The 23890-nt window shown below is 38.9% G+C and overlaps 1 protein-coding gene across 4 annotated transcripts in view; it reads right to left on the reverse strand.

Moving 5' to 3' along the window:
• The window catches only part of EYA3 (EYA transcriptional coactivator and phosphatase 3), a 53922-nt gene extending 31547 nt beyond the window's left edge, over positions 1–22375 (reverse strand). For 2 of the 4 annotated variants that reach the window (XM_063140732.1, XM_063140731.1), the window contains exons 1-2: positions 22232–22375; positions 79–178 (exon numbers count right to left, since the gene is read on the reverse strand). In XM_063140732.1, coding sequence (XP_062996802.1) covers positions 79–111 — 33 coding nt within the window. In that variant the 5' untranslated portion in view covers positions 112–178; positions 22232–22375. Of the gene's footprint in view, positions 1–13; positions 179–22231 lie in introns of those variants that run through there. The other 2 variants (XM_063140730.1, XM_063140729.1) reach the window with 1 other exon arrangement.
• Positions 22376–23890: the final 1515 nt, after the last annotated feature.

The following is a 23890-nucleotide window of genomic DNA, read 5'->3' on the forward strand; positions in this document are numbered from 1 at the left end:
CCAGAAGACTCACCACACGTTGATGTGAAAAACAAAGACCTTTTTCTATGGCTCTTGGGGTTTCTTTTGTATACTCACAGGCTGTTCTGTTAAGTCTTGAACCCCTTCCATGGATGCAAGTCTTTTCAAAATTGCTCAGACATGCAGAATGCGCGTCCTCCTCTGTTGCCTTCAAAGCCTGCAACAAAAGGTGCCCATAGCTTTATGTACTTTTTGAAGCACTTATCATTTAGGCTATCAGTGGCAACAGTCGTATCTAATGTGCCATTTTTCTAAACAGATGTGGGCTTTTCCAAAATAAAGAGAGACCACGCTCATGTATTGGGGAGGTGGGGGGGAAGAGGGTGGAGCAAACGTTTACCATTAAGCCCCAAGCTACAATAGATAGGGCAAGGTAACGAAACCCCTATGTATGTGTGCACCCAGCGGCACGTGGCAGATTGACACTTCATTTCTCTTGCTACGCAGCTGCCGCAGAAGCCAACATATCCAGTGCTTTCAAAACGTCCACGTGTGTGGCACTTGTAAAAATATGTCAGGATTACCAGAGTTACATTAAAACGATGAAGTCCAGGCCATGTTGTCGGTGAACGCTGCGATACAATCTAACCTGATTTAATTTAGAGCACTTACATAACTGTCACACACGTGCGTTTACATACACATAAACACTAGCCAGGACAAAAAGTTAATCACAGAATGTTTCTACAAGCAAGATTGCTCACTGCCACATTTGCTGCTTTAACTCCTGGCTTTAAAACGGACAAGTAGTCCCAAAGCCCAGTCCATGCACAAAGGTTCTCCAGAGGGAAGTGTCCTAAAAATATAATCAAAGTTTGAGGGTCTTCCCGAGCAGCACCCATGGGTGCAACTGCTACCAGAAAGAAAAAACAAACACACACATGCACTCCTCACATGCATGGATTTTAAAATTATATAGTTGTAAGAGAAAGAAAGAAAGAAAGAAAGAAAGAAAGAAAGAAAGAAAGAAAGAAAGTCCTGTTCATTTACTGACAATATACTAAGGGTGCAAAATCTTAAGCATGTTTAGACAGCAAAATATCCTACAACTCCTAGCATTCCCCAGCCAGCATAGCTAGGAGTTGTAGGATTTTTTGGTGTCTAAACATGCATTGGAACATGCATTGCCCTTAGGAATAAAATAAAATAAAATAAACAGAGTTAAAATAACCATTTATAAAAAGGGATCAATTAAAATCCTTAAGAAAAACAATCTTAAAAATAAACATGTTTTTAACTTCTGCCTGAAAGAAAACAAGGAGGGAGTCATGCAAATCACATTTCAATTCCAAAGCTATGGCACCACCACCAAGAAGGTCGGGTCTTTCGTGCTTGACCAGATGTGATGATAGTACAGAAAACAGGAGCTCCGAAGCACTTCTTAAAGTCCAGTCAAGGACGATATTTTCCACACAACCCATTATGAATTTATGGCATTCAATGCCACAAGATGGATGATGTCCTTTAGCTTAAGAGAGCATTAAAGGGGGCATTAGACAACTTCATAGGGACAAAAAAGTATGTCTATATTTCAAAATATGGAACCCCTCCAGGTTCAGTCAGTACTTCTCTGAACATCAGTTGCAGGGCAGAGGGGGAGAACTGTTGTGGACTTCCCAGAAGGATCTGGCAGACTACAGTAAACAGACTCTTGGATAAGATGAATCTTTGGACAGGACTCTTCTTAAGTCCTAATTATTTATTTATCTCTTTCCATTGGCTCAAAACAATTTACAACAACAAAATGCATCTAAGCTAAACAACTACAAAAAAACAATAATCTAGTTAAGACAGCCACAGAAGCCTTCAACCAAAACCCAACTTTTTTTTTACAAAACAAGTCTTGCCTTTTCAGTGGTGGTGTCTTGGCTGAGGAACTCCCCCTGGGAAATCCATCAAGCCTCCTCTGTCACTGTCTTCAGACACATTGTTTGTATCTTGTGTTATGTCTTTTTGTCTCAACTGACTCTTATATCATAAAGCATATCAGTAAATCTAATTTCTAATATATTTTATGATGTTCAGCTTTAATTTTTTTATTGCCTATATTGTCAAATGGAAATTAAGTATGTAAGGAGGTAAATAAATAAGGAAGCTGTTCTAACCTAACCTTCCTATGATACATACTGAAAAACAGCATTGGAAGTAATTTCATTTTTAAAGAATGTTAAATATATTATATGCACACAAAAACATACTTTCGGCCCACTCTCTGCCTCCAAAATAGCACACTTAAATATATCCTTACCAAACAGAACCAGAAACACACCCTTATTTCCCGTATTGATATTTGGAACCTGTGCCAGCCCTTTCCAAAGGGCAATAAAACTAAGATAAGACACTTTGGGAACGCTTGGCTCTAGCATCAGTCTGAAGAAACATGTCTCTATACAATGCCAAATGGGACATATGTCCCCAAAATTGAAACCTCTCCTCTCCAGATTAAGACAACAAAGTAGTAGGTTTAGAACAACCTCTCATGAATACTACATTTTATTAAGACTTTGAATCAGAAGCCAAAACAATATGAACAGTATGATGGAGAAAAAACACTCTCTCTCTCTTTTTTTTTATAACATACCTATGAAGCAGGTATCTGCCTCTTTAAATGGGAAAGTCATGTGGGGGCCGGGGGCCAAGATGGATAACATACAGTGCAGAGTCAGGGTATCACTTCTTATTCTCCCTTTCTATATCCTTGGTCAACCTGTACATAGAAATTATATAGCTGATCTGTCCTTTTATTTATCTCAGCTAGCTTAATTACTAAAGCATTAAAATGAAATTTTAGTATGCATACTGCTCATCTTCTAGCCTTGATGCCTCTGGTTCTGTATTTACTGAATGCCACTATTATGATGGTCCCTGGGCAGTTCTATCTATTAAAAGGGCTACTAGGAACATTTGGGTTGAACTACTTGATTTTTGCTTGAGACACCAGCCCTAAGGTGTCTCCCACCAGACACCTAAGGCCTCCAAATAACTTCTTAGTGAAATCTCAGCTAAACAGACCATTTCCATGTTCTTGTAAAAAGGTAAAGGAACTTTTCCTGCAGTCTCCTCCATCCTGCACAGTTTCATATGCATAGGAGGTGGGGGTCAAGGTAAAAAGATACAAGAAAAAAAAAAGAAGTGTCCCAAACCACAAGTGATTAGAGACTTAAAGGGGGAAATGGGGGAAAAACCCATTTGGGTTTTTTTTTGGGGGGGGGGGGGAGAGCTTATTTTCCCCTTAGGGAAAAAAAGAGAAAAACGGGGATTTGTTATTTTTCAGTCTGGGGAGGGCCATTTTTTTCTTCCAGCCCCTCACATCTCTAATAAAGGTAAGAGTGAAATTTACTGAAACATTTCAATATTTTAAAATTTACTCATTTAACATATTTTTGTTTACGTTACAGAAGTTAAACACAGAGGATGACATTAAATAGCCACAATAACCATATGATAAAACCAGCCAATAATACAGCCATAAAGAAATCCAACTGCTCAACCCTATACATATCTACTCAAAAGTAAACTTCACTGAATGGAATGAGACTTATGCCCATGGAAGTGAGTATACCATTGTATCCTAAAATGCTTAATATGCCTGGAAGATTTTTTTTTTTTAAATTGCCTGGAACTTAAAAAGAAAAGAAAAAAGGGATCTTGGTGCCACTCCAAGTAAGCCTTCTTGGGAAGGGCATTTCAAAACTGGGGTGCTACAGCAAAAGGGGGGCTTTCCCTCATTGTCAAATGCCTCACCTATGACAGTATACACACAGAGGAGGGTCTCAGCAGTTGACCTACAAAATTTTATCGAAGTAAACAGTAAGAGGATATATATAAATCAGACAGGTACAAACACTGCAAACTGTCGTCAAACTCCCAACAGAAGAGTTAAAATTTAAAAGCAAATTATTTTACTAATCATATTTGTCGACAAACTTATTACTCATTGCTTTCACTTAAAGTCACTCTGCGGCTCCATTAGGATTTGTAAGATTAATTATCAGCAGTGTGCGTCTGTCTGCATTAGGATATTTAAGATTGTTTATCATCACAAATGTCTACTGGGCATTAGGATCTGTAAGACTGTTGATCAACAATTTCCTTTTAAATTTTAACTCTTGAATGGAGAGCGTCAAGAGTTTATTTTAATATTTTGGGGGAATATATTTTATATTGAAATATTTTGGCCATTACCTTTCTAACTTTCCAAATGTCAGGAAAAATTCAGAATTGCTCATTTTATAAGAAAACTTTCTGACGTGTAAACAAATTGGCTGAGAATTGACCTAGTTTGCAATGTACTGGAAACAAAAGCTCCAATACAACATTTATCAATATGGGTTTTTTCTATGTTATAATTTCTTCTTTGCATTTCTTTTCTTTCTTTCTTACATTACAAACATTAATTTAAAAAGGTGCTAAATGTTCAAGAGCGAGATAAAATTCCTTATTGCTAGTTCTGTATAGGGGTTGGCAATATTTTCAAACGTCTTAGATGCCTGCATCAGTTTTTTCAGTGATTTGCTTTTTTCCAGCACTATTCATGATGAACAGAGTTAAATACACTTCCATTTTAAAAACAACAACAAAAAACTAATTCCCACTACCTCCATCAAAAAGTAAATATTCTTAAAGTTAATTCAGAAAAGCAACAACAATGATACAATTGGTTGGGTTGAGACTTACGTCATACTTAAAACAGTGGGGCAAGTCAGTCATGACTAACTTCCCTCCCATTGATTTCAATGGGTCTACTACTATAGGTATGACAAAGCCAAAATTCAACCCAACAGCCCTAAGCCAAAATAAATTGTAAATCTCACAAATGTGCTTTGCAGTTCAATCCTTTTAATTCTCATAGTTTTCCAAAACAGGAAGTTACAAACACAATCCAGAAAAAATAAAGGGCATATTTGTTCTTAAAAATACTTCAATCTACATTACAGAACTCATCCCAAAATTACTGCAGTTGGATTTCATGCCTAATTCTCTCTGAGTTGTAAACTTGTGTTGGGGCTGGTGGGTGGGAGCTCACATGATTGAATGCTCCTCCACACAAAAAATAACACACTGGAGAGAAGGTTAGGCTAGAACCTTTGCATGTGGCATACTAGTTTTGTATGTGGAGATTATTATTTTTTGCTGTTCTTGTATAGAGGAGTATAGAGGAACATTCACTCATATAAGCCCATACATGCTGTCGGCACCACAGTATGAACTGTTACAGCCCAACCATAGGAAGCTCTTCCCTCACCCCTCCCATCCTACTCTTATGCGCCAACTTCCACACTATACATTCAGTCAAACTTCTCCATGAAATTTCCCCATTTCTTTCTAAAGGTATGTTGTGCTTTATTCAAATCTAATAGCAATGAATAAATATGCCCAACCAACCCTTCATATTTAGATATAAGTATTTATTATTCAAAGTTAGATTTTCTACCTAATCCAAAATAATTAAGAAGAGTATTTACTATAAGTTTTACTTTGAGAAACAAACCAGGGTAATAAACCAGAATAATAAACCAGGAACATCTTATCCTCGGGGGGGTGGGGGGAAATGATTTCCTAGAAGTGGCAGCTCCCGACAGCAGTTAACAGTGTGATTTTATGCAGTGTTAGCCATACCAAAACCGGTTGGTTTCAGCAGGTTTTGGAACACCTAACTCTACCCAGGATTGAGCAGTAAATTGATTTTATTCATCAAATCTATGCTATGCACATTTAACTTTGAAGTAAACTCCAGTGAACTCAAGAGCACTTACAACTGAGTACATAAGCACAGGATTAGGCCATTAAACTCTTCAAGCAGGAATCTTTGGATTCTTTCTACGATTTCCTACTACTTTTTTCCATTTTCTTCTTTTCTTAGTATCATCATCAACAGAAACAAAAATCTAGCACATTACCATACAAATAAAAGATAGAATAGGGAATCTGAGAATATGGCACAATATTCTTTCTATACTTATTGTTCCAGTACATGATGAATATTATCAACTCTCTATACATTCACGAGGCTTTTTATTTCCTGCTTGGGCTTTACCATAATCAGCCAATTTTTACCATGAATGCAGCACTCTATACTTTAAAAAAAATATCAGTAAGAAATACTGAGAACATATAGGTGTTGTTTTTCCAATTAGAGGCAATATTTTGCTTTGCAACTACTAACAAGCTTGATATAAAGTTCTATATCTGATTTTTTATTAGATACCCCCTTTTAATCACCCTAACAAAACATTTAAAAATAAATAAATAAAAACCAGTCATCTGTTTATTTTATATCTTATTAGTTTCCAATAAACTTTAATTTTAAGTCAAAAAACATAATAGAAGTCAGTGTGAGTGGGGTTACATGTCCCAACAGTTATCATTTGACCAGGTATAGAAACATTTTAATCTGTATGCACGTTTTTTTCCCCTTCCAATTTGAACTAAGCATAATTTGTAAAAGATTCCATTGCCATTCCTCACTAAAAATAACAGAGGGTAGGACATTTTACTTTATTCAAATCAAATTGCAATGAATAAATACACCCAGCCAACCCTTTATATTTGCATATAACAATTAGGGTGCCTATGCATGTTTAGACGGGGGGGGGGGGGAATCCTACAATTCCCAGCATGCCCCAGTTGGCATAGCTATCTGAAGGGATCCTGGGAGTTGTAGGACAATTTTTTAGTCAAAACATGCACAGGACCACACACCTTAATCACTCAAATTTAGATTTTCTACCTAATCCAGTATAACTAACAAGAGTATTTACAATACTTCTTATTGAAAGCAAGTTGGTCTGTGTCCTTCATCATCAATTTTCGCAAAGGAAAAATGCATAATAATATCTAATATAGTTGCAATCTATACTATCCCATTATATGTTATTTCCTAATAGTTGGATTTATTAAGATTTTCACTGTAAAGCTAGTTTCTATTTTGCCAAATTTTAAAGTAGTTGCTAATTATGAGAATCTATTAATACCAGTCACGATTATCAGATCATTCTGCCATGACATATATAAAAGATTTTTAATTATTTTGTTCAAATGTACTAACAATATCTAAATTATAGCGATCTTGTATACCTGTTAATTTAACTGTGTAATATTAGTTATCAAGAACACGTTTCTCCTTGAACCATTCATATATCAGTATCTTTATTTAGCCTACACAATGTATTAATGGAATTAAAAATGTATTGCAGATTAATGGGTAGAAAGATAGATTCTTAGTTCACAGACGGCATTTAAAATTGTGCTTATGGAAAGCTCTGGACTTGTGTTTCCCATACCAAATGAGACCCCTTCCTACCCAGGTACTAATTCTGAAAATGTAATTGGAACATACTCAAATCATGTTTTCCACTAAGAAATGTGTTACTTGGCTGCAGGGATTAGGCGTATCAACAGATTGCTTCTTTTAATTCAATCTGTTTTCAGAATCAAAGAGCAGGAGCAACCGGCACTGGGAACAACTCTAAGACAGCATTAAGAGGAATGGGGTGACTGCAACAGAGTTAAGTAGGGGTCTTCTCCATTACCAGATTTCTGGGCTTAGATTTTAGTTCAATGCCCACATTACCATTTGCTGAAACAAGAATGGAATGACATAGGTGCTCTAAAAACAAATCTTGACGATGGACAACTTTGTAATTAGAAATAAATATTTTCAACATTTCTACTATATGCGGTATAGATGTAACCTTAAAATAATTGTATATAAATTAAAAGGTAAAGTTTCACACTTTGAGAAGCTTATATTTACCATGGTAGAGACAAACCGAGGACGTTTTAATGTTATGTCCCTGACAAGATCCTCAGAAATATTAAATACTAATCCCTATCACATGCAACCTTATAATAGCCTTGTTTCAGCTCTATCTGGAAGATAAGATGATATGCTAGTGACAAATTCCCTCAATTAACCTGTTCATCATTAATTAGGCACCCTTCCCAAACTGTTAATGGACACAGATTAGCCAAATTATGTTAAATTTGCATTAGCCCAATTTCATAATTGAAAAAACAGTGGTGCCCAAACAGTACAAATAAGTCTAATTTTTTCCTGAGTGAACAAAACATCCATTATATATTAAACCCATATACGTGTACGAATTGTTTTTTTATATATAATGATTTAAAAAGAGACTTTGTAATATTAATAATTAGATTTTAAAACCCAGCAATCATAATTAATGAAAATATTAGCCAAATGATAATAAGATTCTTCATTTCACAGGTCCCTATGCTTGGTTCAGTAATTTAAGGAACATTATTGTGTGCCAGACAAAAATACCTTTGATAGGACTATCTGTGAATTCAAATCTATTTATAACATCTGAGTAAACTTTTTTAAGGCTTCTAAGCCACTGACTGATAAATAATTCACCCCTGAGCTTAAAGCAGTACATAGATTTTTCAAAGTTCTGAGAACTAACTAGTAACTGTTATATCCTGTTTAACTTCTCAAGTAAAAAAAACACTGGATTCTAATAACAGAGATCTTATTCTTCCATATATACATATCCATAGCAGTTTAAATGAAAACTAATTCAAGATCTTAAAATATTTAATGTATTTGAATTTTAAGTAAATATTTCTTACTAGTGTTTTGGGCAAGATTATGATTTTATTGCTGAGAATTTTACAGCATCTTTTTAACAATGAAACAATAAAGCACTCATTTATTAAATTTATAAAATAATCAAAGATTTTGTCCTCTAGGCTTGAATTAAAGATTCAAGGCAAAAGCTACGGTGTGAATAGCATCCCCCCTCAACTAACTCCTTCATATTCCTGAAATATGATTTCTGTCTACACCACTTTAGCCAGTTTTGAATTGTGTTCCAACAAAATCTCTTGCATGCAATTATCCTAACACTATAAGTCTAAAATGCCTGAAAATTGAGCAAGAGTAAAAATAAACCTATCCAACATGGAGTGGCAACTAGATTTCATTTTTCCTGAAACTTTCACTTGGAATATGTGACATTTCTGTAATTATTAAAGCAATTTTTATTAAGACTGCAATCCTACCCACACTTACCAGTGAATAAGTCCCATTGAATACTTTGGTTATGGGGCGGTACAGAGAGCTTCAGCTATGGGGTAGTATAGAAATGTAATAAATGAGGGAATACTATGAAGCTTCCTTCTGAATAGACATGAGTAAGATTGGACTGTTAAAAGCTGACATATAAGCTCAAGAGTTATATGAAGCGTTCCTGGCTAGTGCAGAAAACAAAGCAAGTAAAAGGAACTGAGGGCAAACCTGTATGTTATACAAGTTTTGCGTAACTCTCCCCAGCTTCAAAAATACATAAATGTAATGCAGTCGTGGAAGCTGCAATCAAGAGTAGAGAGAGGACGGGGTGTGCTTAATCCCTTCTTTTACAATTATTTTTCTTCTCCAAATTGGCTCCCGCAACCTTATTTTCCTCCAGTAGGGAGTGTGTTTCTTCCACAGGGAGAAAAGTAGATGGGGTGTGAGGAATAATGGCCAGCAAGGAAAAGGTTAAAGCACTCCCTTCCCAGCTACCCTCCCTCCACTCCCAATAGCAGCTGAAGGAAAGTTACAGGCATAACTTAGCCCTGAACAGCAGACCAAATGTCCTCTCGTCACCCCAGGGGAAAACCCCCCACCAGACTGCAAGCGTTATTAAGTGGTCAATGTTATTTTACGGGTTACAAACACAATTCTTTGTGCAATACAGGCTGGGCTCACCACAAATAAAGAAAAGAATGATGCCCTATATGAGCTTTATGTATCATCCCAGAAGAATTAAAACATCCAAACTGAACGGTGAAGAAGTTTCCTTCGAAACCAGCAAAAGTACGTGACTTTCCCCCCAACATGCTTCTGTTTGCTAGCCTCGACACAGTCTGAGAACAAGAAATGCGTAAAGAAAAGGAGTTCCCCCAATCTGAAGACTCTCCCAGAGAATACGGGATAAAAGGAACCCAACCTGTGATCTCTGAACCAAAGGAAACTACTTTTACGACCAAAAATTAAACTCCACCCTTCTTACATTCACAGATCCAAAAGTGGTGACATTCCCCAGTAAGGTTAGTCTCGTTGCTTATTTTAATCATGCGGTGAACTAGGATCCTGCCTTTAATAAAGCAAAATGTGCTTTTCAATAAGCATTTAAAAAATTAAAATAGGTGTATCATGTACATACAATTTAGACAATGAAAAAGGGCCACTATAAAATTAAGAAGGGAAGTGTAAACATGGCATAAGAGGGAAAACTGAAACATCAAATGCTTCAGAACATATCAAAATGCTAGAAATATCCCCCTAGAGAATAAGAGGCAACAGCATTATTATTGTGCATTTATGTACAACATGGCATTTCTGCCAAATCGCAGCACAGCTGTTGCTAGAGATTGTTCAAATGTGTAAAATATAGTCTGTGATGAAGTTATTAGGATCAGTTATTCGAAAGTGTGTGTATAATAAGAAGTATTCTATGACTATACCTTAGCAGGATGAAATTTGTTACTGGCTATAGAATTCAGCATCTCCCAAGGATCTTGGCAAGTTTCTAAACCTTATAGGTACAACTTCCAAAGGGGTAGTCATATTAAGTGTGTCACAGCAAAAAACAGAGTCTTGTGGCATCCAAAAGATTAACAAGGATCTCTATTTCATAATGGCATAAGCTTGGTAGACTAGAAACCACTTCAGTGGATGTAACCTTATGGCTACAATGATCGTCCTGAAAATATCTAGGCCAGCCTTCCTCAACCTGGCACCCTCCAATCGTGTTGAACTGAAACTCCCACCATCCCCATTGGGTTTGCTGTCTGTAGATGATGGGAGTTGTAGTCCAACAGCTGGAGGGTGTCAGGTGGGGAAAGCTGATCTAGGCAACACTAAATGGGAGAAGGGATTACTAGCATTTCCAGCGTTCAGTGCGCGGAGCCGCAATGCTGCACACAGTTCCTTGGACTGGTTTCCAGCATAGCTCCAGGAACAGAAGCAGAAAAAATCATGCAAATACACAAATTTACTTCATTGGCATATTTCATGCAGGCCACAGAAATCAAATTTCCATGATGCAACACTGTGGTTATCCTGAAGCAGATTTCTTTTTTCTGATTTGTTTTTGTGCAGCTCATATCTGTTGCTCCTACCCACCCACCCACACCTGTTCCACAACAAGATTTATTCGTCAAAAGTAGAGTATTACCTCATACTTCGAAACGGAGCACCATGAATAAGAATCAAGCATCTCCCTTTGATACAACCTCCAAAAGAACAACTTACTGTCACTAAAAGTTGATCCTGTCTCACAGAAATCCAAACAAATAAAAAAATCCAAAAGCAACTGGAGGGGGAAGTTACTTAAAAAAGAAAAAGAAATACAAATCTAGAAGGCATATCCAAAAATCTGACATACCTGCCTCATTCTCCAGATTCAACACATTTCAGCAATTTTCTCTTTTTAAATGGCAAGTGCCACCGGTTTTCCGTACCTGACAGTAATGCTGTATAAATTTCCCTTGCTAGCAAGGGTCATTTCCTATTGCTTAGCAACATTTAATGCCCATTACAAGTGTTTTCTTAGATCGTCAAATTACTTAAATCCTAAACCCTCACTGAGTCTACCAACAGGTGTATGGGAAACTGCACACAGAAAACAGCAAATTCATTAAGTTACCCTTAATTGCAAAAGCTTCTCCAGAAGCTGAAAAGAAAAGAAAAAGACAATGGGCAGAACTCAACGGCTTTCAGAACTCGTAGATTGTATTTTGTTTTACATGGTTGTGCTCTTGTTGTTTTCCACTTTGAGAATTGCTAGATCAAAAGGCAGTTATACATTCTCTTAATTAAAAAAAAGGAAGGGTGGGGGTTTTTTTGTATAGGACAATGTTGTGACTTAACACTTATATTTCTTATTGTTGCTATTAATAAAGATTAAAGATGGGTGCAACCTCATCATTCTGTGTGCCAATCTGTGCTAAAATCATTTAAGTGAGGTTGATTTAGCTATTATCATTCATAAGGAAAACAGAAATGAGCATTTTAAATTGATTTGCAGAATGAACAGTGTATCAATATTATGAACACCCTTTATGCTAAACAGCTCAACACACACAAATCAAAGCAATGTCATTGATATTTTGCTGTTCAAAAGCAGGAAATATGCTCCAACTGCTTCTATTTACCTGGGGCCCAATTTTGGGTATCTCTTTTATGTTGCCTTTGGAATTCAGTTCTTTGAGTTGCAGCTGTATGTACAACCAAATTCACTGCTAGATCAAATATTCTATTAAACATTCTAAAACAGCTTTGCCCAATGTAGTACCCTCCAAATGTGTTGGACTACAACTCCCATAATTCTCAGTCAGCATGAGAGTTGCAATCCAACATATTTGGAGGCTGGGCACCAGGTTGGGTAAGGCTGCTCTAAGGTTATGAACAAAGAAAGTGTTATGGTTAAGTTACTAATACACTTTGATCCAGAAGCCAGTACAGGACAAGCTATTGAAACATAAATAAATACAGCAGGTGGAAATGAATTTTCAATAATGTATAATATTATTTAAGCACTATGAGTGTGCACTAGCATGTTCAGGCAATAGTCCTCAGTCTGAGAATAGAGAAGTGGGGTTTAGACGTACATAAGAGTATCCTTTCTTTTGTCTGTGAAATGTCAGACGGCACGCATTCGGTGCTGCAAGACTGCCTGAGAAACCGATTCTATGGAGAAAAGGCTTTCAAAATACTCCAGTAACTATGGAGCAGTACCATGAAGTTTAAGCTGTTAAAAACAACAACCAACTAAATAGGAATCAAAGTCAATGTCTTAAGAGTGTCTAAGTGAAGAGAGGCAGATGTAACAGTGCAGGTGAAATGACAAAAGCATAACATAAATACAAGACGGGGAAAAAACCATAAGTTAAAAACTTGATCTGCACAAAAATATACACACATCCACAAAAAACCAGATTAAAGACCCTATTTGCAAGGGGCAAATTGGGCAGAGGCATTTGGCAATTTTGGGGTGGGGAGCCAAAATACAATGAAAAGTTTGAGGGGTGTATTAGTTGTTGTGGCAGTACCAGCAGCTTCCCCCGCCCTTTATTGTATTTTTGCCACTGCCACACATGACAGCAGAGCTCATGTGGACAGCTGACATTTCCCCACCATCATGGATCTGGAATACTTTCTGGGTCAGTGCACACATTTGGAATTTTGAGATAATGATTTGGGTGGTCTAAAAAAAATGGCGGCAGGGGCGGAGCTTGCCCATTCATAAAATGATGGGCATGGCCAGTTATGTAACACACATTTCCCAGAAGGAAATGGGTGAGGCTAAAAGACAAGTAACATGTGGAAGTACAACACAGAGGTGGAGCCTGAGCTCCAAAATGCAAAACCACTCCTTTGAAAAACAATAAATATAATACCAGCCTCCCAGTTAAAAATAAATAATTTTTTTAAAAAAATAAAAAATCAGGAGGGGCAGAAAACCTGGAGGGTGCCAAGAAAGGTGTCTGTGGGCACACTGGTGCCCAAAGAGACCCCGATGTAGCATTGTTCCAAAGAATTGGGGGGTGGGGTGGCAACTCCAAGAAGCATTAGGCAAGAATAGTTCTCCTGATGTTATCGCCTGTAACAGTAACAAAGTAAAACAAAGAAAGCAATGCCCCTGTCATCACCAAATGTCTCTGAACCTTTGGTGAATTTCACCTGCAAGCACTGCAGAGTCATGCTGGGGAGCAGGTTGGACTCCACAATGGGAAGCAGAATGAATTGGAGGGACGAATCCATCCTCCAGGCATTTAAATGTTTATGTCATGGCTTATAAGGGCACATTCCTAAGCTGACTGGTGCATGGTGGGAGTTGTAAGCCTTCCCCCCCCCATCTAAACATGCATAGGATTGCACCTTAAGTGACTTTGCTTTAAAGACATCTTTGCAGTCCCTGAGCTCTTCAAATGGGGGTAGAGGAAAAATTATAAATTACCATTCCAGCAAGTTCTTTCTTAATTAGTCTCTTGATGTTTCAACTAATGGTTTTAAATTGTTTTATTGTGAGTTTGCATTGCATTGGTTTTGAGTTGTACTGATTTTATTTTTATTGAACTGTATGGATTTTATTCATTTTTATTAATTTGCACTTCAAGAGGACAAAATAACACTTCAAAAACTGTACAAGATGCACTTTAGAAAGTGTGGGGTGGAGTCAGTCTTTTTAAACGTAATATTCTTTAAGGGCAGGCACACAGCAGGAATTCACGTACATCTCAATTCCCTTATATTTGGGTTACATCTGCCTCAGCACATCAATTTTACTATAACACCTTTTCACATCTATTTATATTTATTTAAAATATTCCTAGAACATTTTTCAACAAAAATGTTCACAAGTCAGTTTACAAATAAATAATAAAATACTTATGTAAAATAAATCTAATAAAAACACTATAAAACAAGAATGTAAAAGTACATTAAGGAACGAATAAAAATCTTTATTAATTCCTAAATGTGAGGTGAAGGAACGTTTTTACCTGCTTCCAAAAATAAAAAGTCTGGGAAAAAGCTCGTATGGACTTTCCAGAGGAGTTTATTGCACAACTCTAGGGCCACCAAAGAAAAGCCCTGCTCATAGTTTCTTCTGTGAGATTTTCCTGTTATACCTATTAACCCAAATGAACTGAGCTGGGTGGGTTGTTTTTCTATTTGGGGAACAGCTTAGGGTTTGTTTCAACAGTGCCTAAACTGGAAAACCACCAGAAGTGCATTCTTTTCATGTGCTGTGACATTTATAGGCATATAATCTTTAAAAGGAGTTTTGTCTAAAAGAAAAATGTTCCAAATCATAGGCATGTACAGAAAACAGTAAAAAATTGTTGTGTTAGCATATAACACTAATATTTATTTGGGTTTACTGTGAAGAAGTAGTGTGCTTGCACATGCTGCTCCTTCACTCATGCTTTGCTCTTCCGTTTGCACGAAGCAGGGAAAAAGCAAAAAGGGAGAGCGTCATATGACAGCCAACAACAAAACCTGGTTTATTCCTGGTTTAAGAACATGGGTTATTTGAGAGCAACAAACCAGGAATCCAGGTCTGGACACTGTGCAATGCTTTCCATTTCTGCTTTGTTTTACCTGTGTATAGCAGAACACTGCTCATTCCCAATAAACCAGGATGAGCCAGAAATTCTGATGAATGTTATATGTGAATGTTGCTTTATCATTATATGAAGATTGTTGAGTATGAAGAGGGAAGCAAAAACCAATGTTAAAAGATAGAATAATGGATTGGACACAACATGTGGTTCAGACTGTAGAATCAACTAGTCAAATTAAAACAAATCATACCAATTTGGCTGGCATGGGCATGTCGTTGAGGAAAATCAGTATTCCTCAAGTCTCTTTCTCTTATTCAACCACCTTATATAATAAGTATAATCAATTACCAACGTAAGAATAAATATTTATTAAATGACTCACAGTCTGCTCTTAACTGTGTTTACTCAGAAATAATCCCATTGCTTCCAATGGGACTTGCTTCCAAATAAGTACGCTTAGCGCTGCAGCTTTCAATCAAGCAAATAAAAACTATTTTCCCTGCAATTAATTAAAATTTGGTCTTATAATCACAATCGCATGATTTATTTTTCCTGGAGGCTTTACAAATACATTTTCAACATAACAGCACTGCCTCTCATTTTTTCTGTAAAAAATGTCATTCTCAGTTAAACATTTCAGTACTTGTATGAGCATAATGTACTACATGTTATTTTGTAATGATACTCAAAATTAAGCCTTTTGTGGAGGAAAATTATGTATCATTCAGACATTCTGGCTGCAACCAGAATGTCTGGTTGCAGTCAAAAGCGCTAGAATTTAAGCTGTTTAATCCCACTTATTTCAGACCAACATGAGTTATGGAGCTGAGTGCCCGTGTTGTTGTTCTTAAAGATATCACCGTTTCAACCCAGATGTAAAGCTAAAGAGAAGGTATCCTACAATTTTTCATAATTAAGGAATATATCATTAAAATTACAATTAAGTTCTTATCCAAAATGTCTTGCATTTTATCATTGGCCAGGAGGCAAAGAACCACAAAACTAGTTCTACAAGCCTAAGAAAAGCTTGGGTTTGGGTTTTTCCACAGCACCTCTCCCCGCACCCCAATTTCAGAGGGAAAGCCTTCTTAAAAAAAAAAAAAACCCTGAGAAGGCTTTCAAAAGTAGTTTGAGATACAGCATGGGGATCTGCCATTGACGGGAAAGAAAGTAAAAAATCCCACCGGACATACCAAAGTCCTCAAACACCTTTGGATCCCAGCCATTAATTCCAGGTGATATCCAAATAGGGCACATATCCCTTACACAACTACATCAAAGATTACACTTTATGGTATGTATATATGCATGTCCCACTGTTCTTCAAGAGAAACAAGAGCAGATTACAATCCAAAGTAAAAACTACAATATGAGTATAAGATATAATTACAAATAATGAAGCAGCAGCATAAAAACAGCAAAACAACAACAGCATACAATCTTATCATCAGAAACTAAAGCAACAGCAGATCAAAGGGAGAGTACGCAAAGCAGGAGATCATTTCCCAACACAAGAAGCGGAAAATAAAATAAAACAACCCAGTTTTCAACCCACACAAAAGATCTCTCAGAAAAGCCAGGTCTAAACATGTTCAGTGTAGGGGCTAGGTGGGCATCCTTTGGAGGGTATTCTACATGGTTGGTGCCATAACTGAAAAGACCCTGTTTCTTAAACCTACCATAGTTCAGCTGGAGAAGGAATGTACAGCAGAATTCTGCATTTCTACTTTCCAGAAAATAAACCTTCAATTTTTTTTTAATTAATATCAACAAATACCAAGGACGGAATCCAATGGGGCACTTACATTTCTGCCGATTCCCTTGAGCCACACAGATTCTGATGCGGAAGTGGCGGGTCCTGCAGAATGCATTGCCCGAGTGGGACTCACCACTTGAGCAACAGACATATAGCACTTCCAAATAGAAGCCCTGAAATGAGCAGAAACACTTGTTTCTGAATAGGGACAGATCAGCAAAGCGCCCTTATAAGAGCAATGCCAACCTACCCCATTCCAGAAATGAACAATTTTGCTTGTTTCTGGTTGTCCGAGAAGCACTACATCTTTGTTCTACAAGCAGTAGGTGTTGCTTGAGGGCATAAATTGGTGGGGGGCAAAGGAATCAGCAGAGGTGTAACTACCCCATGGAATTCTGCCCCAAGAAACCACCCAAAATAGGTATCAGTGGTGCAATTCAGTCATTTTGTATCTGAAATGCACTCTTGTTCTAACATAGTGCTACGTAACATATACATCCAACTCTGAAATCCAACTTTTGAAGCAGCATGCATGATCCAGCAGCAAAAAAAAAAAAAAAACCCTAATCAACTTGAAATGAGATGAAATATTACAAATGATGGGGCACCCTAAAACCTATGATAAACAGACACTTTTCTGTATTTTCCTACTAGGAAATGGACTTGGGTTTTGGAATAGTGTTAGTCTGATGCAGCAAAGCCTTCAAGCAAAGTTATGCAACTGTTAGAGTTGGCCATATACTATAGTGCACAGTAGCACACCACTATAGCCCCCTAAGGGAGGGGTCTGACTATTCCATTTCCCTGGGAAGGGGGGCTACCCCACAGCAGTGGGGATGAGCCAGCTGTATAACTCTGCTCCTAAGAATATTTCCCCCTGCCTTTAAAGTACATCAACTGCAAAGCTATGAGGTGATTGAGGAAGTCTGCCACCTAGTGAATGAAGATGGCACTGTATGTTTCAAACTCACAAGTAGGTCCATTTTACTTAATTAAAATTTATTTTAATTTTTTTAATATTAGGCCTCAGAAAGAATTGGGGTGGTGGTGGAAACATTTGGGTGAGGAACCATTTCCCCCATTTTCCCCCCAGACTCTTTGGGGGAAATCAGAAGAAACCAGGGTTTTAAAAAATCTCATTTTTAATTCCTTCCTCACTCCCCAGGCCTTCATATCTCTACTACTGGTTCCCTAAACCTGATGTAGTAAATTAAAAACTTTTTCAAGCAACTAAAATATACCCTTCATTAATCAAGCAGCACTTTATTTTTTATAATGTAAAAAATGTAATACAAAATAAAAAGATACGATTTTTAATACAAGCACTTGTAAAAAAAAACTGTGGTTGCCAAGCAACAAGTTAAGAGTCATTCACACGTCTCACATGCACATGTGTGTCATAACAGGCTTCATCCAAGGAGGCATGCCTTTTTTAAGATGAAGCCTGCTATGACACACATGTGCATCATCTAGAAGCAAAGAAAATATGTTTCTTGCTTCAGGTCTAATATTTTACCCATATGCAAATTTAACCAACAGATTAACTGATTGATTAGCACTCATATGAGTAAATAATTAAAATCTCTTTAACCAGGTTGCATCCTTGGACAGCGCCTGTATTAATGCATGTAACTCAGTGAGCAAGTAAGAAGAGAAACTATGTTCAGCTTTAAAGCAACAGCTGGGCTGTAATCCTAACACACTTACTAGGGAGTAAGCGCCACTGAACACATTGGGTTCTCCTTTGAGTAAACCTGCACAGGTTTGTGACTGTTAGTGTCTGTTTTTCTTCTCTCAATGCACTTTCCTACCAACGCTAACCACAGTGTTGGGTAGGGACCATAGCCCATTGGTATAGCACATGCTTTGCACACAAAGATCTCAGAATCAAACCATGGCATCTCCAGATATGGCTGGGAATGACCCCTGCCTGAAACCCTGAAGAGCTGCTGCCAGTTCGTGTAGACAATACCGAACTAGATGCACCAATGGCCTAACTCAGCATAAAGCAGCTTCCTTATGACTTTCTATCCTTACCTTCCTTGCAACTGGAGAAACATGAAGATTAACCCAAACTGCATTAATGATAAGAACATAAGAAGAGCCATGCTGGATCAGACCAAGGATCCACCCAGTCCAGCATTCTGTTCAGACAGTGGCCACCTGCTGCCTCTGGGACATGAGTGCAACAGCACCTTCCAGATTGTATTCCCAAGCAACTGGTGTTCATAGGCATACTGCCTCTGATATTGGAGCCAAGTAGAAATATGCAATGAAATTCTAAGTATGTTTACTCCAAAGTGGGACTTACTCCCTTGTAAGAGAGCACAGGACTGCAGCCTTAAGCTTCCTGTGCACTAGCAGGTGGCTGACAAAGCCAAAGCACTAAACAAGGGTTGTATTTAGCTAATGCTTCCATCAGTCCTAATTTAGTTAGCTAATGCTGCCCTCAATTATCAGCAAGAGCAAAATATTCCAAATGCATGGACAAACTTCATATGTTGACCATTGAAGGCTGCAAGGATCTGGCAATCCTACATGTATCTCTAACAAGATCTTTTATTTTATTTTTATTTTTCAAAACAGGTTTAGCGCTTTGCATTAGCCTACTGTTCAGACTAAAACACAGCACAAAGCAGCCATACTATTTGGCACGGAGCAATCAGGTATGAAGGTTTCTGTTTTAGCAACCGAAAGGTTACCATAGTAACAGTTTCAAAACAGCACAGATAAAAATCAGTGTGTTTGGTTTATTTAATCAAGAAAATCAGAATTTTATTGAAATCTGATTTTCGTTTAAATCACTGTGTTTTTTTTAAAAAAAAATCATTTATCTTAAATGTCCCTTAAAAATAACCCAGTATAAACTGAAATCCGAGTGCAATACAAATAAACATGTTAAAGTGGACACACACAATCTCTTAAACCTGAATCCATGACCCTGTATCAAGCACATGGAGTTCAAGCCTGCTTTTCTATATAAAAGATGTACCAGGGCATAAATTTGACTCATGTGGTGATAAAAGTTCAAATATGAGTCATCTACAGTATAATCTTATACATGTCTTATCAGAAGTAAGGCTGAAAGAGATGCAGTTACACTCACACTGTGAGTGAGGGTTGCTGAGGAGCTCTAGCCCACAGTGGCAACCCAAATCTGCACCATGGCCACCCAAGCTGTAGCCTATTCACAAAGCTGGCAGTTGGTAGAGTTAGGTCAACAGGAATAGCCGTACACACACACAAAACATAGCAAGACATCATCCCACACAACTCAAAAGGGATATGTACCTAATGCATGCTGGCAAAGGAAGTTCAATGATTAGGCCATACAGGGCCGGCCCAAGACATTTTGTTGTCTGAGATGAAGAACAATATGGTGTCCCCTCCCATTCAAAAAAGTCAGTTGAATCTTTCTTCAGCACTGATGGTGGGACAGTTACCTTTACATTAACCTGAAGCAGCAGCCTAGCATAGGGGGCTCAGGGAAGGCCACATGGCACATACATTTTCCCTCCAATATCTTGCTATTGACTCCCAGCATCTGCTGCCTGAAGCGACTGCCTCACATGGTAGTGCCAACCCTGGGGCCATGAATAGAATTTTGCTTCTGTGTATTCATTATCATTTACCAAGGTCTAAGCAACATGCAATTTCCTTCAGTAACAGAAGTTGGTTCAGTGATATGAACCATCTCACCTATTTTGCATCCCTTCTCAGGACAACAATCCCAAATACACTTAATACAGAATGCCCTGAGGAATTCCACGTGGGTTATTTCTTAATAAAAATACCCAGGATCGTGCTGCACAACAAAGACTCACTCTGCCCTTTGATACAAGAAGATAATCTGATGTCAAACAACTTTCCAACATACCAGCTGATTCTGAAGCATTACTCCTGCTAGGATTCTGAAACCTGTACGGCTGGTTTAACATATCATTTTGTGGTGAAATACCAGTATATCATTTTGCTGCAACAGCCAGTAGCAACATCCATTTATGCTTTATTTAGATATCCTCTCAACAAATGGGGATTACTGGAGTCTGAATAAGAGCAAATCTCATAATTCACACTTTAACAAATAATGAATTTTGATACATTAATGGCAAAACAGACGCACAACTCTATCAACTGTAAATAGCATTCGTATGATGAATGGTCAGGTTTCCGTATCTTAAACATGGAAGTGAGGGGCAATCTTTTCTCGATCTTGCTTGTATGTCTAATAAAGAGAAACCCAGCCATTCAAAAGACACACAGGAACCAATCACAGTTGTCAAAGTACCCCTTGAAGGCATTTATGGAGTATTTAACCACCAAAAGTACTCTGCCATCAGAATAAGTGCTTTTTGTAAAGCACAACCTCAACTCTGACACTCACAAACTGATACTCCATGATGCCACCATAATAAAAACATTTTGTCAGAATGTGTCAGCTATGAAACTTGTCCAAAGATGAGCACACCAGTAGGATTCCCAAGAAACTCAGGTGATGCTATTGTGGATGTATTTGCAGGATCAATTTCAGTAACAACTCAATGGGTATGAGAAGTTCCATCACAACCTACCCAAAGGTCAAGCTCAGAGCACAATGGTGCTTTATAAATAGTGAAAAGTGTGGTAATGACTGGGGCAGCTGTTTTGTCTCATTTATATCCTACTACCAACCCAATCAGTCACACCTTCCCCCTTTCAAAGCACTAGATCTCCATAAAGTTTGACATTACTTATTTCTAGGAAATTCAGATGCCTTTCTCAGTGCACCTCACATCAAAGCAGATTACTCCCCAATTGTCTTACTTTTTAGAAGCAGCAATTTTCTACATCCACCTATACAGCCCCTCCATACTAAAAGAACTTGCTGGGTCAGACCCAAGTGCATCATCCCTGTTCTCCAGAATGGCCAAGCAGGTATCACCAGAAAATTCATAAGCAGGACAACAAATATAACCACCCCTCCCTAGAACCACCCGGGATTGTGATGGAGACTACCTCTGAACATGGAGTATTTAATTAACTACCAAACAGTTACACATATAGAACTATTCTCACCTTCCATTAATATGTCTGACCCCCTTTTAAAGCTGCATAAGCAAGGGAGAGGGGAGGAGTCATCACCTTATCACGTGGCAATGAGTTCCACAAATTAATGACCCGTTCTGTGGAGGAGTAGTTTCCCCTTCCAAAGCTATAAAAGGGAATGATGGACACCCTTCCCCGCCACGCTCTTCTTCTTCCCCCTCCCCCACAGGAGTGGGGGGAGGGGCCGTCAACAGCTGCCCAGACCACGCCCACCGGCCGCGAGCCGATCGCGCGAGAGGAAAGGGGAGCGGGAGACGGGTGAGAGAGGAGGAAGAGCAGCTTTTCTCTCACCGTGACGAGTCGTTTGCGAAGCCGACTTCGACTCTAGCCGGCATGGCGGCGGCGAAGACAGACGGGGCTCCCAGAGAAGAAAAGGAAAGAAAATCGGAAGGAACGGAAAGGAAAAGAACAGAACCCCCTTCAGCAAACCTCGGCACCGCTTCCCACCCGGAAGCGGAAGTTCGCCGCCGGAAGTAGCGTCAGGGAGAACAGTGATTTGATTGGCTGAACCGTCGGCGGCTGCTCGTGCTGCTGCTGAGGCGGTTTTCTGAATTTCAAAGTGAGCCGAAACGAACACAAAAAAACAGTTCAGTGTACTGAGGAACCCGTCCGCTCGTCTCATTGAACTAGCCGATGAAATGTGGGGCATCCTCCGCCGCTCCCCACCCCTCTGTGGGGGCCAGACGCCTTGTCGAAGGTTGTTGGCAAGGGCGACGGAGGAGCAACGGTCACACCTGCCGGCGGGTGTCGTTACCCGTTTCCGCCGCTAAGTGTCGCCCGGCGCGCGCTACGGTCAGCGGCGGCGGCCAATTTCAAAGCCAACCTAGGGGAGGGACAGGTGTCTTGGGGAAACGCTTGGCCGGCTGAAGGCCCCAATTCTATTTAATGAGTAAACACGCTTAGGGCGCCATACTATGCATATTGAGACCCACATAAGCCGTACAACTCCCAGCATCCCTTATGCTGTCTGGGAGATGCTGGGAGTTGTAGGATTTACGTTTGCACAGGATTGTGCACTGCGTTTAGTATTCCGTTGCCCTGTGAGGTTCTGGTTCCACGCACACGAGTCAGGAGTGAGGGTGCAACCCTATGCATGTTTAGACAAAAATAAATCTGACAATTCCCAGCATCCCCCAGGTAGCATAGCTAGCTGGGGGATGCTGGAAGTTGTAGGACTCTTTATTCTGTCTAAACATAGCATTGTGCCCCAAGTCTCGTTTATTTATTATTTATTTATTTAGAATATATACTGCTCCCCATTGAAAAATTTCGGAGCGGTGTACAAGGTAAAATGAAAATAAAAACAGAATAAAACAGTTAAAATTTAAAAAGAAACAAAAAACAAATCCAAGGCTGCATGTTAAAGAAAGGCTTGTTGGAATAAAGATATTTTCAGGAGGTGCCGAAAGGAGTACAAGGTTGGAGCCTGCCTGACCTCCAGAGGCAGGGAATTCCACAGGAGGGGGGCCACCACGCTGAAGGCTCTTCCCCTGGTGGATTCCAATCGGAGGATGGATCTATGTGGAACCACCAGGAGCAGGCCCTCAGATGACCGGGCAGGTTGGTAAGGGAGAAGGCGCTCTCTCAGGTATCCTGGTCCCAAGTTGTTTAGGGCTTTGGTACACTAGTACAAGAACCTTAAACCTGGCCCGGTAGCAAATAGGCAGCCAGTGCAGTTCCCTCAGCAGAGGAGTTCCATGCTGGAAAGGGGCAGCTCCAGACAACAGCCGAGCTGCAGCATTCTGCACTAGCTCCAGCTTCTGGAGCAGCTTCAAGAGTAGCCCCACATAGAGCGCGTTGCAGTAATGCAATCTTGAGTAATCATTTAGCTCTCTGGAGCTTATTTCTTGAGTGGCTCCAATCCTGAGTATATTTATTAGTTTCGGGACTAAGGACTATGTCCCATTTAGTTCAGGGTGAGCTGAGTCTGCTTTCAGAGGAGTAGTTGTG

Source organism: Elgaria multicarinata, chromosome 13 (genome assembly GCF_023053635.1).
Source record: "Elgaria multicarinata webbii isolate HBS135686 ecotype San Diego chromosome 13, rElgMul1.1.pri, whole genome shotgun sequence".
In the NCBI taxonomy this organism is placed as follows: domain Eukaryota; kingdom Metazoa; phylum Chordata; class Lepidosauria; order Squamata; family Anguidae; genus Elgaria; species Elgaria multicarinata.